Source organism: Anabrus simplex, chromosome 8, assembly GCF_040414725.1.
Source record: "Anabrus simplex isolate iqAnaSimp1 chromosome 8, ASM4041472v1, whole genome shotgun sequence".
NCBI lineage: Eukaryota > Metazoa > Arthropoda > Insecta > Orthoptera > Tettigoniidae > Anabrus > Anabrus simplex.
The window spans coordinates 243228274-243246462 of NC_090272.1; the positions used below are offsets into that span (position 1 = coordinate 243228274).

Genomic DNA, 18189 nt, shown 5'->3' on the forward strand with positions numbered 1-18189 from the left:
TATGACGAGGCGAGAAAGTCTCTTGCTTCAGTCTGCATTACAAGTTTACAGCACAGTACAGTGACTCTATCCTTGTACGATTTCCCGCTATGGTACTTCTCTCGAAATACTTTTTGTAGTTGCCGTGTCACAAAGTATTCTGAGGGCCGAATACATAGACAGCACTTATACATAAGTGCCCCTTATAAGCTAGGTTTCATTTCATATTACCTACTTAAGTGTCCCACTTATTGCTATAAGTGGACCTCCCACACACACTTAAGTGACTCACTTATGCTGCAGCAAGATGGAGGATAATGATTTTGCTGAATATGTTGCATTTCATTCAGAGTACTTTCTACCGTTTAGTCTACAATCCTCTGAGTTAACTACTGTATGTCTCTTGAAAGCCCTCTTATATCAATAAGCTCTGTGGTTTCGTTTAGTTCTACACCTCCGATCTTTAAGTGGTGGTGGTGGGGGTTATTGTTTTAAGAGGGAGTGCGACTAGGCAACCATCCTCTATATAACACTAATCAGACAGAACAAATGGAAGGGATCCGATACTTTGAAAAATGAAGACAAGGAAGAAAAGGAAGACAAGGGCCATGAAGGGCGTGGAAATGAAAGACTCCCTAGGATTCGCAACCTAATACCGTCAAGGTCGAAAAGAACAAGAGTTGACCAAGGGAGGTCGGAGAGAATAGATGAAAGTGAGGAGCCTTGTACAAGTAAATGGAAGCAATGCCAGGCTCAGCTTAAGGACCCCGTGTGGTTGCCAACCCATGCTCCCAAGTTCGGAGTCCCTGGGATTTCTTTTAGTCTCCTTTTATGACAGGCAGGGGATGCCGTGGGTGTTATTCTATCACCCGACCCACAAAGGGAGCTGATCTTTAAATCCCTTAAAACTCTGTCCAACCATCATTGTCTTGGTGTCACCCTACCTCTCTTACCCTCCATGACAAAGTCCATCATTCTCCTAGGAATCATCCTCATCCATTAGTTCCTCCTATGGTTGGGGGCAATGGAACAACACCATGATATCCCTTGTCTGTTGTAAGAGGGGCTGTGAAATTGGGAGCGTGGGTTGGCAACCACAGGACCCTTAGCTGAGTCCTAGTATTGCTTCCACTTACTTGTGCCAGGCTCCTCACTGTCCGTGCTATCCGACCTCCCTTTATCAACTCTTGTTCTTTTCCAGCTGACGGTATTGCATATGGAGGTTTAGAGTGTCTCTCATTTTCCCACCCTTTGCGGCCCTTTTCCTTCTTTGACACGAACCTTTATTTTTCGAAGTGTCAGATCCTTCCATTTCTTCTCTCTGATTAGTGTGGATAGAGGGTGGTTGCCTAGTTGTACTCCCTCTTAAAACAATAACACCTACCATCACCACTCATCCATTAGTCTTACATGACCTCACAACGAAAAGCTGATCGTACATAAAGTTCAGTCCTAACTTAGTCTTCTCTCCTTGTTCTGAATAAAGTCCTGGATTGGATCGATCTGATTTTCATATAGTTGTTCCTATACATTCCTTTGCTGTTTCTACCATTACGTACCTGGTATACCACCCATCCATCCTCTTTCTTCGTCCTGAACCTGTTGGCTGTCTAATCCCTGGAAATTTTCACAAATCTTATCCATATACTCCTGTCTAATTTGTTCGTTCTAGTTTTTCTACCCTTAACCGTCTGCAGATGGACTTCACTTTCATTATCCTAGATAAAATTATGTAAAGAAGGGTGTTAACCTAACCTTACTAACACATAGTCCCAGTGAGTGAAAATACTTCCCTCTAAAGGGTTATGGGACTACCGCTGGATTTTATAGTCCTAGCCGCCTGAGCGCAAGGAGAGCCACTACTCAGAATATGTCCGAGATGCCCACTCCTCCATAGCAACTGGTATCCCAACTCTCAGGACCACTTGCTAGGTCACTCAACCGTTGCACATGGTTCACGAACTAGGACGTGACTACAGGAACCCACACCATGAACCATAAATATATACAGTAAAACCTCGTTAATTCAAAGTCGTTGGGACTCAAAAATCGGACTTCGAATTACGTGATTTCGAATTAACCGCCAATTCGCAGTTCAGAAGCACCAACCCTTGCCGCGTTACAAAATTTTCTAAGGCCCGTTACTGCATGCAATTAACCTTCATTCACAGTTTATACCTTTCAAATGCCATGAAAAAAGAACTATTTCCAAAATGTATCCAAGAATGTACATTTACAGTATTCAAATAATGCACTCGGGTATCTCACTGGCAAACATAACATCACGCAACGAAAGAAATAAAGAAAGAAAGAAAGAAGGAAAGAAAAAAAAAGAGCGCGATTCAAAGAAATCTATGCTGGCTCCCATGTGCAAGTGCTTTATTAATTGGATTACTAGGTACTGTATGCATTTTAGGTGCCTTGTATTTACACAGAAAGTACCCAATGCCGTTAAAATAGAATTTTGCTATGACTCTATCCTTGTACTTTTTCCCGCCATGGCACTTCTCTCGTACTTCAGAAATGTAAATACTTGCCGCGTCACAAAGTATTCTAAGACCCATTAATAGACTACATGTAATCATCTCGATTCACAGTTTAAACCTTTCAGATGCCATGAAAAAAAACATTCCGAAATGTATCAAACAAGGTGCATCTACAATGTTTAAATAAAGCACTTGGATAAATCACTGACAAACATAACCTCACGCAACGAAAGAAAAAAAAATCACACAATTCAAATACGAGGATAAATTATGCCGGTTCCCCTGTGCAAATGCATTATTTTTTGGAGTTCTGTACTGTTTGCATTTTTAGATACTTTGTACTGGCATGGAAAGTGCCCGATGCCCTTGAAACATTGTAGCTTATCGAACTTTCGTATGATGAGGGGATAAAGTTTCTCGCTTCCATGTGCTTTGCAACCCACTACTATGACCTTCACCCCTACCCTTGTACGATTCTCCGGCTGGCACTTTCTCCTTTAAAACCACAAGACCGTTTGGGCTCGCATTAAAATAAGGCAATGAAGTTTCACCGGCAATGACAATATTGTTCGTTGCCTACGAATGTATTATATGAGCCACTTTTTTTCGCCAACTGTCGGCATCGCCAGTGTTCTGTTTTTCCGCACACTGCCTGTTGCGTGATATTACGGCGTTCCTTTAAAGGTTGAATACAAAATAATTCCGATTTCATTCAAAGCAATCATGAAGCGCACTGTAGACCCACCGAAGTGAGTGTAAGTGCGGAAAGGTACCCCTCCGCGTTTCGGAACGCGCGTTCTATTATGACGCGGAGCGGATAAATTTCGAGTTAAAATTACTCTGTAACATACTATTGTTTTAAAATGTAAAGGCAGTTTCGAATTAAAAGTCTGAATTTCGGTAATAGGGCCAACATTGTACTTCTAATTACGAATTATCCGTATTTCGAATTAATTTAAATAACATGCAAAACTGTATCTCATGTTTCCGGGAACGAGAGCTTCTTTGAATTAGGTGGGATTTTGAATTAACCGATTTCGAATTATCGAGGTTCTACTGTATACAGATAATATAAACCACTCAAGTCTTAAAATACCTGAGCCTACATATGACAATATGTAACCTAATCAATGAAGGGCAAGCAGTATACAATACGCTATACACATATAATACTGTACTTGCAACCACACAACTCTTAAAACGAAATTACCTAGGCCAACATATGGCGAAGCAAACCCAATTGACCAAGGAAGAAAATATCTTGGTGCCAGCAAAAAGGACAAGTACTAGTACAGTCTATACAAAAAACGCTTACAACTATACAACTCTTAAAACTAAATTAACTAGGCCAACATACAGCAAAGCAAACCCCAATGCCTAATGAAGAAAATATCTTTTTGCCAGCAAAAAAGGACAAGCAATTCAGTCTATACAAAAAATACAACCACACAAGTCTTAAAACTGAATTACCTGGGCCAGCATATGGCAAAACAAACCCAATTGACCAATGAAGAAAATATTTTAGTGGCAGCAAAAAGGACAAGCAATCATACAGCCTATACAACTACACAAGTCTCAAAACTACCTAGGCCTATATATAGCTAACTTGATAATAAATTATAGCAAAAAGAACATGGTTTGCATGGTTTACTGGGATTTGAATTTTTTTTAACTTTTGTCATGTCCAGCTGAATACTTCCTCTTGACCAAATGTTTACAATCTCTTACATACTTGTAAATGAGAAATGGTATAGCCACCTGCAAAATTACATTTTCGAGACAATTTTTTCTACAAAAGGAATAGTCTGGCGTAGAGAATACACCTTTAAAACTATCTTCTAATGCTCCTGTATGACCATATTTGTTGGTCATGAATCTGAAGCAGAAAATCTTTCAGTTCACTGGCATACTGCAAGTTAGTTGATGAACTGTTTTCTTTGAAAGATGTAAATAAATGGCTTTCAGTCAAGTTAGGTGAATACAGATTTCCCTTACACACATCACACTCATTATTTACATTTAAAACTTTCAAAATATATCCTGCTACATATGTCACAGCTTGATTGTCTTCCAACAGTTCAGAGTGGGATTCACTGGTCTGACTTAGACAGTAATTTATACCTTCACAATCAACATAGCCAGTGCTGCTTACTCCTGAATTGTCATCATCAGCACTCTTCAAAAACTGGCATAAATTGCTAAGCGGAAAACAATCATCACTCTCGCAGTTACTCATAGTCTTGAAGGGCAAAGCCATATTATTTACGATACAGGTTTTTAGAGCTGCTATAAACTGAAAACATGTAGGATTTGTGTTGGAAATGCTGTGCTGTCGAATGCAACAAAATGCATTCTCCAAGGGGTCCTGATTGAGAGCTTTCAAATTAAGATATTTGAATCCTACTTTCTTCAACCTATTACACAAAAATATAACAGCTCTTACAGTGATCTGCCACCCATCAATAAAGCTAAACATGCATGTCTTATCTCTACCAGTTTTCAGGTCTGTTATCTTCCAGGTACCTATCTCTTTCAGAAAGTTGTTCCAAAATTCAATGTGTGGAGAATTTCCTGAAAGGGCACATCTATACAGCTTACTTTCATGGGCATTCTGGTTACAACTGTTCAAGGAATCCAGAAGGTTGTCAATTGTTTCTACAAATTCTGCTGTGTATATAGCTTCTGAGGGCAACACTTTAGTAGCTACATATGTTTCAATTACAGCTGCCACAGTATGGCTTAACTGTGTAGCAGCAACTTTAACTTTCATTTTTGCATAACTATCCTGGAAGTTGAAATGTTGTTTTCTCAGTTTGGGCAAAGTTTTAAATCTTTTCTCTTGGTCTTTATTGAATACCCTCTCAATGTATTCAAATTTTACCTCCTTATGATCATTAACCTGAATCTTATTTTCTATTAAAACATTTCTGGTATTTTTTTAGAAGATGGGGAACAACTGGTTCACTATTCACAAGAAAATGGAATGGGCTGGGTCTATCTAAATTAGCTTGACAAAGATTTCTCAATGCTCTCTGATTTGTTGAACCTTGGTCACAAACTGTGCAAACAACTTTCAACCCAACTTCCTGTAATTTAGTTATAATAAACACAATCAGCTGTTGTAAGGCTACACTACTTACTGAATTTGTGGTGAAATAATAGGCAGTTATTTGTTTCCAAGTTCTGTGAATACCTCTTAACATGAAAACTAAAGCATGATTTGCTCGAGAAGATGACCTTCCTAAATGACCAAGATCTTCATACCCACATATGCGTTGTTTATTAGCCTCATAATATAACCCCTTTTCTAGTGACATTTCATCAAATAGGAGGGCACAGTATTTGTCATTATCAGACATTTTAGAAACCTCTACTTTGAGCACTTCAACTATGGATGGATTAATACCAGTGTCGAAAGGTATTCGAGATAGTAAAAACTTCAAAAGCCTGACAGAGGGAAGATAAAAGTGAGTAGCCAAATATCTATATAAGCGAGGCCCATGTTTATAAATTGAAAGTGCCATAACTTTATCCTCAATATTCCACCCTATAGCAGATGGAGCTTTGTTAGCGTTCCATAACTGAGCATTGATAAATGATTTGCTGACCTCATTTAGATTTTCCTCAATATATTGGAATTTCTTGGCTTCATACAAATCTTTCAGCACTTTTATTTCCTGTCTTTAACTTTTTAACACCTTTCTCAACTTTGCTAACTTTGCAATTGTGTTTCTATGAATAGTGTATATTCTTGACTTCTTAGGTGTCAAATCAGATATTTTTACACCTGACCCTAAAACACCACACTTCTGTGTCTGTTATGGGTGAAGACAAAAAATCCATATCAGATTGTGTTTTTTCTCCAGTTTCAGTCCCTTCAACATCACTTAGCACTGAAAGATCTGGATTACAGAACACAAATCCTGCTTGTGAAATTACTGAAATTTCATTTCTATTTCGTGAAATACTATTACCGGTACTTGACATGGGTATCTCTAAATTACAGGATTTATAGGGGATAAGTTCCAGGTGTTTGGGAACATCATAATTTAATCAGTGCCTAGTGTGGTTAACAAAGTCCTTCTCAAGGAAATGATCTTCACATACAAAAAAACTGGAACAATTTACGCTATCACTCACATGACAAACATGCTTCCACTGCTTCAGAACGTCCTTTGTTTCCTTAAGAAATGTATAAAAATGCTTGTTCTTGATTTTGAGGTTGCCAGTCATATCGACATAATAACCACTTGTACATGCTGGAAACTTGCAGGAGTACTTTAGCTTCGCGGTGTTACCGGTACCTCTCTGAAATAAAGAACATGACGTTTGAAAACAAAGTTTAAGTACTGAAAAGAAAGAAATGGAAGGAATGAAAAAGTATAATTTAATACACTATTTATAATTATATTTCCATAACTTACCTTCGCTGTACTTAGCATCATTGGGCAGAAAATAACAATGTTTATGTTCTGATTGCATGTAGCTTCCAATGAAATTGCAAAACTACAGGACTCAAACATACAGCAACACCTTGACATTAAGCATACCGTATCTAAACGCTTTAACCGGTTCCTTATTCGTCACACCTTCTTTCCATAACCATACAGAGTTAAACAGTATTAAACAGTACAGAACTGAGTCGCCATTTTCCAATTTATGGCTGTGATTACGAGCATAGGCCTCTTCTTCTCGAAGCAAGCCAGCCAATCAAGATGCGACTCTACCCCTTGCAGCGCTTCCGAGTGGTATGGCCCTGAAGTACGGCCTGTTGTAGTTTTGTCGTATCTCACCTTCACCCCCATGGTAGAGATGGAAAATCCTGTGAAATGTAATGTGACCAACAGTTTAAAGAAGGTTTCGTTTTAGTAAAGTGAGGGTTATGAATATTCTTGTTCCTTTGAGAGAGTGACTCACTATCTCACTATTAATGAGATTTTGTTTTGAGATTTTATGCCACCTTTTAATTTCAGGTTGTTGTTATTATTGTTGTTGTTGTTGTTATTATTATTATTATTATTATTATTATTATTATTATTATTATTATTATTATTATTATTATTATTATTATCATCATTACCGGTATTTTGCTTAATTAATTGGAAACGTGTTACAAGTTGATAAGTTATCAAGTCTGTAGGCCTATGGAATAGTAAAGAACTATACTGAGTTATAAGTAAAATGAACATGTTGCACTACTACCATTTATTTTATTGTTGGTTTGTGCTAATTATATCTGGTTAGGGCCGGTTCTACCACCTACTGGTAAAGTAGCGCGTAACTTGCCCTCCGCGTAAAACGATGTTTCCGTTCGACCACTCCCAGGTATCGCTATCGGCAGCATAAATCATCGTTACCCGGCGCGTAATTTATCGGCCACTTCGAGTACCCGATAAGACTACCTGTCGGGCAAGTTTTGAGAGCTGAACTTTCTTAGTCGTATTTCTGGTGACATACAACTCAAATTAGATTAGTATACTGAAAAAAGCATTATACTGTAACAGTGATCGATATTGCATTGCAGGATTTTGAACATTAATGCTTCCTAGAGTTGCAACGGTCACACCAGCCTCTCGCTTTGATAGCGTACGGAACACAATTTATACGTCAAGCTTTCGCAAAGAAACTCTAAAAGCATATAAAATCGAAACCTATTCGGAAATAATTTCAAATGAGATTTAATATTTTAGTCTTTCAGTTTTCAAACACCAGGTATAACTTATTTCTATGTATCCATATTACCCCAAGCTACTTCGTAGCGTAATGGCTAACGCACGCAGTTCATACGAGGTTTGCAGGTTCGAGTCTTCATTATGACAAATCTTTTTTTTTTTCATTATTAGCGTTGTATTCATCTGTATGCCTCTATTCATACATTCTTTTGTTAATAATATATTTCATTGAAATGTTTAATCACAATATTATGTCTACTAAAAAATGCTTTATATGTGTGCTACTTATAGAAAGTGATGTTACGATTAATATAGCATACCGTATAGGACTGTCGCCCAGGTAGCAGATTCCTCATCAGTTGTTTACACAGTCTTCTTGTAAATGATTTCGATGAAATTGGAAACTATTCCATTCCTGAATTCCTCTTCCTATGATGAATATTTACCCCGATTAGTTCTTTAACAGTACGGCACCTTCCAAATTATAAATAAATGGAAGCGTGTGGAACTAAACGAGGTCACAGAGCTAGTTGCAAATAGAGCATCGTGGAGATAATCAATTCACAGAAGCCTGCAGATAGTGCTCAAAGTCAATAAGTCCGTAAGGAAGATGTTGGGTGTATATGCGTATATGGAAGCGCGTGAAAAGGAGTTAAGAACAACGGCAAGGAACGAAAATATTTTTTTTAAATGTAAATTAGAAAGACGATGAAAACCTGCGTACCTTCTATTACGTAGCGAGCGACTTGACCAATCTACTACGAGAATACTTTCTAAAAACGCTGCCTTACATGCCAGGTTATAACTGGCATAAGAAAATGTAATCTCGAGATTTTAATCCCAATTAGGTATTGATTTTGAAGCTCATAGATTAAAATCACGAAAGCTTGACATAAATCGTTGTCCATAACTCTTAAGACTCCCCTTATTAGGCTTTATGAAGATAATCAACAGATGCAAGCACACGAAAATAAGACAATCGAAATGAGCTTCATCCATCTGACGATAGATAGCACCACACTTGAAAGCGAGAAGTCACTGAAAATCAGTCTAGCCAACTCCGTATATCGGTGTCTAGCTCCTGGTAGCTACCCAGCGCTTGCGCGGGGGTGGTTGGACGCAACGCAAAGTACCAGCTGCTTTACACCCCCAGGTAGTGTACCTCCCGGGCAGCTGCCAGCCACTTTACTAGCAGATGGTAGAACCAATTGTTTGCTGGATTATACCAGAAGTTTCTGAAATTATGGCATCGCACATCAAAACATACTATTTACATTTTATTGGGGAAGTAATTAGGCTTATTGTAAAGTAGCTGCTATAGATATATTTTGTCAAATCATTAAAAGCGTTGTAAGGCTAGATATTCTACATTTGGATGAATATTTGTATAGGTTTGAATACCTGGATAACTATAAACACATTATATTAAGAAGATAATTAGACTGGGCATTTTTGTAGTTTGCATTGTCCACAAGTTTTTCCCATGTCATTGATATTCTGATGAGAAAGTTCGTCGGTCTACTTATTCTATATTATGTGCACGTATTTCGACACAAGTTCTTGCAGGTGCTGTCTCAGCTCACTGTTTTGTTATCCATTCTGATAAGCAAATACAATATAGATGTTTTAACCTTAAAAATGTTGTGCGCGGTAGTGCATTGTCCTTTGATAAACCAAACACAATAGATCATCCCACTATTCGCTAGCCACAACTACATGATTCAGGAAGCATGGGCATAATATACAGCATTGCCACATCTCGAGTCGTACTGTATCAGTGAGTGACTATGCTGACTATGAAATGTTAACAATATTTAAAAATATATAATATTAATGAAATGTTAACTCATATAAGTGAATACTTATTATAAGTGATCCCTTATTACTTAAGGGTTTCACTTATGTATAAGTGCTGACTATGAATTTGGCCCTAAGACCCATTAATGCATGCGATCACCTTGATTCACAGTTTAAACTTTTCAAATGCCATGGAAAAGGCTATTTCCAAAAAGTATCCAACAGTGTGCATTTACATAATGCACTTGGATAAATTACTGGCAAACATAACCTTGCACAATGGAAACACACACAATTCAAAGACGAGGACAAATTATGCCTGCTCCGTTGTGCAAATGCTTTATTTTTTTTGTTTACTGTACTGTTTGCGCTTTAGTGCCTTGTACTAGCACGGGAAGTGCCCGAAGCCGTTAAAGCCTCGTAGCTTATCGAACTTTGCTATGACTAGGAAAGAAAGTCTCTTGCCTCCATGTGTGTTGCAACACAGTACAATGACCCCCACCCTTGTTCGATTTCCCGGCTGGCACTCTGGGTTCTGCATTTTTTTTAAAAGCAGTTTTATTGGCATTTACAATTGTGTTCGGTGCATATGAACGGATTATATGCACACTTTTTTGCCAACTGTCGGCATCGCCAGTGTTCGCGGATTCTACTTCTCCGCACACTGCCTGCTACGTGATAGTGGCGTTCCTGAAAACGCTTAATACAAAAGAATTATGATTTTACTCGAACTTAGCAAATATGAAGCACACTGTTAAGTGAGTGAAAGTACGGAGAACTACCCCAGCAGGTTCCGGAAGACGCATTCTATCATGACCCGGATTAATTTTGAATTTAAATTACTCTGAAAAATACTAACTTTTTAAAATGTTGAGGCAGTTTTGAATTAAAAGTATGAATTTCGGTAATGGGGACCGACACTGTTCTTCGAATGACGAATTATCCGTATTTCAAATTAAACTGTTTAAATAACATGCAAAACCGTACCTCATGTTTCCAGGGACGAGCTGCTTCGAATAAGGCGGGATTTTGAATGATCAAGGTTATACTGTAATGTGTATGTCTTCTTTTCCATCATCATTCAGTTTCTTGAGTATTTTATAAGGTCTGTGGTTGTGGTATTGCTATATCAGTCCCCAGGTGTGAAACAAAGTTTTCCCAACTCTTTCTGTGCTTTTTCTGCACTTCCCTTTTGATATCGCTTTCTTGCGGTGATACTCTATTTTATCTCCTAATTTACTAGTTGACAAAAAATTTTATAAGCGTTTCTTTTGTCTGAAATAACTTTTTCACTTTGTTCATCCCAGATTCCTAAACCCTTTTTTCTCTGCCATTTAGTCCAGCTCCATGTCTAAAGGTTAGCATACTGGCCTTTGGTCACAGGGGTCCCGGGTTCGATTCCTGGCAGGGTCAGGAATTTCACTCATTGGTTAATTTCACTGGCACGGGGGCAGGGTGTATGTCATCTTCATCATTTCATACACATCACGGCGCGCAGGTCACCTACGGGTGTCAAATCAAAAGACCTGCACCTGGCGAGCCAAACATGCCCTCGGACACTCCCGACACTAAAAGCCATTTCCACGTCAATAACTGGTGTCGTCTTTGTAAGATTATTAAGTCTGTTCTGGTACAGCCATTTTATACTAGGGTCTCTTGATAGGTTAACCTTGTAAGAAGTTTTAATTTCTGGTGATGTTTGTTTCTTTTGTACCATCTAGGCCTCAGACGAATAGGTGCTACTAATAGATTACGAATTATATAATCAATAATTGATTTCTGATTTCGTGCAGAGTACGTGTACTTGCGACTGTCCTTGTGTGGAAACATTGTGTTTATGATCTTTAACTGACTGAAGACAGTGAAACCTATTAATTTTGTTCCATTGTTATTATGGGTTGTTTCTCCATGAATTCCAATGTTATTCTGAATTTTCTCATTAACAACTCTAGCATTGAGGTCTCACAGTAATAGTAGCCTATCTTATTTGTTAATTTTATTGACTATCTTTTGCAGATCATTATAGAACCCATCACTTTCTGTTGAATTGCCGTGCACTGGAGCGTTTACCCGTATAACTGTAAGATAACCCCTGGATAGTTTGTCTTAATTGGATTATCCTTTCATTCCAAAAAGTATAGCTATCAGTTGTTGATCTTTTGTGTACCATGAGAAGTACACCTACCTGTGCTCTAGTATATCTGTCAACCCCACTGTAAAATTGTAAATAATTTACAGTCTCTTTTGATCCCTGAAGCTTTCTTTTTGTTCCTGAAATTGGCGCGATTATAATGTCAATGTTGTTGTTTTTTTTTTTTTTTTTTTTTTGCGAGAATGTCATCGAGCTTGTCATCTAACACATCTAAAAATATTTTCTTCTTATCTCTGTCCTTTTCTTTGCCAAGTTTTTCATCTTTATAATACGTCCAGTTTTTCTTTCTCTTGAAAAACTTGAAAGCAACCAAATGTCCTTCTGACGGGTTGTTATCCTGAAGGAAGTAAGACCATTGATGGGATTCCATCTCTAGCCCATGGCTTGGCTGTAGAACAGAATTTCCTCTGTACTCGATGTAACGGTTATCCCACCATGACTTGGTCACCAGAGCCTTGTCTGTGGAAACGGGTTAGTTCACCGCATGAAGGAAAGGTTGGCATTTGGGTAGGCACGTCACTACCCCTTGAATTCACAAAGCTACTGAATAGTCATGGAACGACAACAGCTTGTTTTACTTCTCTTTACTATACTCATAAGTCAGGCTCATCATCATTCCCTAAAATTTCTAAAACATAATCTTCTTTACGTGCTTTTTTCATACATCTGCACACTATCTTAGAAGACAGCTATGAAAGAAAAACACGATTATCGTCAAAATACAATAAGGTGATTTATGAATCGTCCATGTGATTAACAACTGAACTCTGAAGTGCAGGAGAGCATATTGCTTGAAATCAGTCTATTAATTCGTGTTTGGGACAGTGGGAGACATGTTGGCATCTGAGTTAACTCTCACATGGGATGGAAAAGTTTAAATATCATTCAATAGAAGAAAAGTATTCCAGCTGGTACAATTATCACCAGTTCGTTGTGGGCTGCCATATGAATATCCATCACAGTGACTTAGGGTCTTATATTTCTTAATCCTATGATCGGTTAATTGAGTTTTCACTTGCATCTGAAATTTTTGAGCATTTATACCGTGGTAGTCCTAATTTCTCTTCAAATTTGTTGCAAGTATAAAATCACCACCTGCAAGAATTTTGAGATTCAGGTCTCTTAAAAATATATAATAGCCAAAAATTGTGATTTGTGTTGAATGACTGATAAAGATGTCGTCTTTTTTTTTTTGCTAGGGGCTTTACGTCGCACCGACACAGATAGGTCTTATGGCGACGATGGGATAGGAAAGGACTAGGAGTTGGAAGCGGCCGTGGCCTTAATTAAGGTACAGCCCCAGCATTTGCCTGGTGTAAAAATGGGAAACCACGGAAAACCATTTTCAGGGCTGCCGATAGTGGGATTCGAACCTACTATCTCCCGGATGCAAGCTCACAGCCGCGTGCCTCTACGCGCATGGCCAACTCGCCCGGTATAAAGATGTCTGATTTTAAGTGAAAGACCATAAATGCAGTAAAGTAACATAAAGTTGAAGTGTTCGAATTACTAGCCTACCATAAAATCTGTACTTCAATCACTATATTGAGATTGGAAACCCATGATCACTTGTAAAAAATCAGGCCCTAAGAAATCGAAGGTAAAGGTCTGGCAGGCAGCAGGTGAAAAATTCTCAAATACAAAACAAACCTAATAAGTACAAGTAATTTCTGATTGCAATCGGAAATACATTGGGGAAATTTTCATACATTTTATCATAAAAAAAGACAGTCCAACATTTTTTTAATGAATTAATGACAGATGTATCAAATTGTCCGACTTATTGGCTGAATGGTCAGCATTGAGGACTTCGGTTCAGAGGGTCCCAGGTTCGATTCCTGGCCGGGTCGGGGATTTTAATTGCATCTGATTAATTCTTCTGGCCCGGACACCAGGCGTTTGTTCCAACACTTTCCTCTTCATATTCAGACAACACACTACACTACCAACCACCACAGAAACGCGCAATAGTTATTGCATCCCTCTATATAGGCTTTGCGTCAGTAAGGGCATCCTGCTGTAAAATAGGGCCAAATCCACATGTGCGACACAGTTCACACCCACAACCCCACAGGTGTGGGAAAAGCGGTAGAAAAAGGAAAGTTATAATAAATGTGTTGATGAGATGGAATAAAAACTCTTATTCTTATAAAGTCATACCAACCAATGCGGGCCTAGTATGAAAATTATTACCTATATATACATATAAAAAAACCTTTTCAGTCCGTCGAACACACAACAGCATACCTGTAAAAAGACCCTATTAGACGAAGAATGACGTTTCATTCTTAAAAGAAAGTCATCAGATTCTATCAAGTCTGCTCAATATTTGGAAATACTTGTTTATTTCTGTCCATACATCTAGGATTTTAAAATTTGGAACTTATCAAAATGAAGTCCTGCTTCGTCTCCACTCCACCGCACAATGCCAGGCATGTCAAAAACTGTTGCTCTTTCGAATCCAACCGGTTGCCAGTGTGCTGACCCTCCATTACATCACAACTTCCACCTGGGTCAGGTCGATGACACACTGCTTCTCCTTCCCCTTCAGGTACTTTATCGCTGTTGTTCCCCTAGTTGTAGCTATTATTATTTCTCATATTACAATAATTTTTAAAAGCTATTCAAGGGGTCTTAATGAGCATGTAATGGTCTCCCTATTATACTTGTAATTTTATTTTTATTAACACTATTTTTAAATTATAGTTCTTGTAAGGCGTTATTTTTAGTCATAAAAGTTAATCTAAAAGATTGTCTCAAGTGTCAAAATTTTACTATCCTCCATTATTTATTTCTCTGCATTATCAGTAAATGTGAAGATAATTGGCTTAATAGCAGTTTTTCTGTTGCAGCTCACATGGGCAGACTTATATTTTGTCGCAGTGCTTGACTACCTGAATGCTATGGTTGGTAAGGATTTGCTTGAGAATTGCCCCGGTCTTCAAGCTCTTAAGGAGAAGGTACTTGCTATACCATCCATCAAGGCTTGGGTGGAGAAACGGCCTCAATCAGAATTTTGAGATGTTGATTTGTGAAGCTGGCATTATTTCCCGAGTATTAAAAGATATTGGCCAGCATATTTTTATTAAAAATATATATATTTACTGTTAAAGACTAAATAAATATTACCCTTTCTGCTTATTCCAAAATATGCGATATGTAAGTAAAATGATAATTTTTGGGGAATATCCTGTGCTATGCTATTTTCTCTCTGAAAATGTATCATATTTTGTATTTTCACATTATAGTATAAATAAATAATTTTCAGGGCTTTCATATTCGTTTCATATTGATAGTTTCCTTGATATTTATTAAAGGAACAATCCTTTGTACCATTGAGGTTTGTTCCTGTTCCATGCTTTTATGAAACTTGGTAGTATGCAATATGTCCATGCAACAGACTAGTATACTAAGCTAGGAAATCCTTGAGCAAGTGTTCAGTAATCACTATTTTAAAAAAAAAAACATATATGAATTCATTGTTAACTTACGTGTGTTTTGTGGATAATGCTAAAGCCTTTGATTATATAAATTGGCATCAGACTCGTTGGCTGAATGGTCAGCGTACTGGCCTTCGGTTCAGAGGGTTCTGGGTTCGATTCCCGGCTGGGTCGGGGATTTTAACCTTCATTGGTTAATTCCAGTGGCCCGGGAGCTGGGTGTTTGTGCTGTCCCCAACATCCCGGCAACTTGCACACCACACATAACACTATCCTCCACCACAATAACACGCAGTTACCTACACATGTCAGATGCCGCCCACCCTCATCGGAGGGTCTGCCTTACAAGGGCTCCACTCGGCTAGAAATAAGCACACGAAGTTATTATATGAATTGGCATAAATTATGACAAGTACTTGAAAGTATGGATGTTCCCCAACAGGTCTTCAACAATTTGCTTTACATTGGTATAGATAGCTCTTATGCTGATGATGATGAGATAGGAAAGGGCTTGGAGTGAGAAGGAAGCAGTCGTGGCCTTAATTAGAGTACAGCCCCAGTATTTGCCTGGTGTGAAAACCATTGTCAGGGCCACCAACACTGGGCTTCGAACCATGTTTTCTGAATACAAGCTCACAGCTGCGTGACTCTAACTGCATGACCAACTTGCTCGATCCTCCAACATGTTTTTTGGCTGATACAGAACTTACATGAGAACAATTCCATAAAAGAGACTTGGTCAATTTGGTTCCTTCAAAAGACATGCAGGTGCAAGAAATGGCTGCATTATAATACGTCACAGATCACGAGACCAATTCTCTTGTACTGTGTCCTGGTAACTAAGAGTGTAAGATTGATACTATATCAAAAGCAGTTATTGCGTGAAATGAAGTTCTTATGTGGAAACGTGTGCCGATAAATTTTGTCAAAATCCTGTAAAAGTACTGCATGTTGAACTACGAACCCCTTAATGCCATTAACGAAAACAGAATGTCATTATTTTAAACTGATCACAACTTATTTGAGGTGGACATCTTGGCTGAATAACTGTAGACAGAATATCTCGCAATTATTGTTGACAGAGTAGCTTCTGATGTGTACTCTGCGATGATTCCCCTTCCCTTTAAGTACCAGGTCATCGCAGAAGTATTTCTGCTGACGTATTTTACTTTTGAATAAACAACACAGGTACCCTGCCTTTATCGGCACCCCTGCCTATCCCTTTCAGACCTGAAAGAAAACTGGCGGTGTGAATTTTTGTTTGTACGTCAAAAACTGACTAAAATGCTCTTAAATACATATATTTTTAGTTTATTCTACAAAATAAAAATTAACATCTGAAAAAAAAAGCACCCGCACAGTTGTACGTGTCAGGACTTAATTCACTATTTACAAAAAATAAAAATAACCTCAGTGCATGTGAATATACATATGTACATGATCAAATGTTCCATTTTACAGTGGGGAATAATTTAAAACAATTAAATCTTTGTTCAAACACAAGTAAACATTACATTTTCTACATTGAGGAAGAGTTTTGCTTTTACTGCCCTTTTGGCAGCAGCAACTTGTCGTCAGACCTGAAAGAAATCTGGAGGTGTCAAAACGTCAAAAACTTACAAAAATGCTCTCAAATAGATGTTTTTACAGTTTATTTTACAAAATAAGAACTATCGGCTGAAAAACAGAACCCACACAATTGTGCGTGTGAGGACTTCGTTCACTACTTGCAAAAAATAAAAAAATTCAACTCAGTACAATCTTATACATTACATTTCTCATGTAGAGTACGATTTTTGCATTCAGTCCTTTTTGTGACAGCACCGAACACTCCTGCATGCATTGCCTGCAAGGAAACCTAGCCTGCACATATGTGCGTATCAACATTCAAAACCTCATGGTATTACGTACGATGTAAGTTCACAATTTGCACACTTCATTGATTATATTCTGATATTCAGTAAAGCTTCTAGATTAATATGAATGCAATAAATAAATACTTTAGGCATTACTGCTTCCTGCCATCTTGCTAATGAACTGTATTTTAAAACTCTTCTTCCTGCCCCCTGGTGGTCAAGTATTAAATAAAAACAGCTGAAGTACATGCTATGTGTCCCGCACAAGCACTGCAGTCTGGTCAAGCATCAAGAAAACTTCAAATAAGCTCGGACATAAATAAAATACGAATCCGCAGAATTGTGCGTACACGGTCTGAAAGGGCTATGTGAGTCCTAGAGCACACTGACCCGGTGTGTAACATCTGGTAAAGGGTCCCAGCTCAGGGCAACGAGTGAAGACCTCAACGGCAGCAAAATCGAAGAATGATTCGGTACAGTGGAGCTGGCGGAGGAGGCAACCCATTCCTCTGGGGTTGTACAGATGGAACCCACTACCTTGTGGGATGGGGAGAGATCCTCAAAGGCTAAGGGAATAAACCCCGAAAGAAAATTCTCAATTACTTTAGGCCTAACAAGCCAGTAAAAGAGGTTATTTGTAGTTGCTTTCAAAACACACAAGAGATTCAGAACGCACTTAACAATTAAGATGCCAGCATGAGCAGACTCATATCAGGGAGGATGGTTTATGGCCTGATGATAGACAGGGTCCTGCAAAATTTGCAAAAATCGCGGAGGAGATTAACACGGATTAGGACCATCAACTTA

At 38.3% G+C, this 18189-nt stretch overlaps 2 protein-coding genes across 4 annotated transcripts in view; one reads left to right on the forward strand and one right to left on the reverse strand.

The window, feature by feature from the left end:
- Nucleotides 1-15360, forward strand: part of LOC136879052 (glutathione S-transferase) — a 72634-nt gene extending 57274 nt beyond the window's left edge. For all 3 annotated transcript variants that reach the window (XM_068228938.1, XM_068228937.1, XM_067152790.1), the window contains exon 5: nt 14939-15360. In XM_068228938.1, the coding sequence (XP_068085039.1) occupies nt 14939-15106 (168 nt within the window). In that variant the 3' untranslated portion in view covers nt 15107-15360. The remainder of the gene's footprint in view (nt 1-14938) is intronic.
- Nucleotides 4297-5235, reverse strand: LOC137501861 (uncharacterized). The gene has a single exon (XM_068228968.1). It carries the CDS (start codon nt 5233-5235, stop codon nt 4297-4299), a length of 939 nt encoding a protein of 312 aa, XP_068085069.1.
- Nucleotides 15361-18189: the final 2829 nt, after the last annotated feature.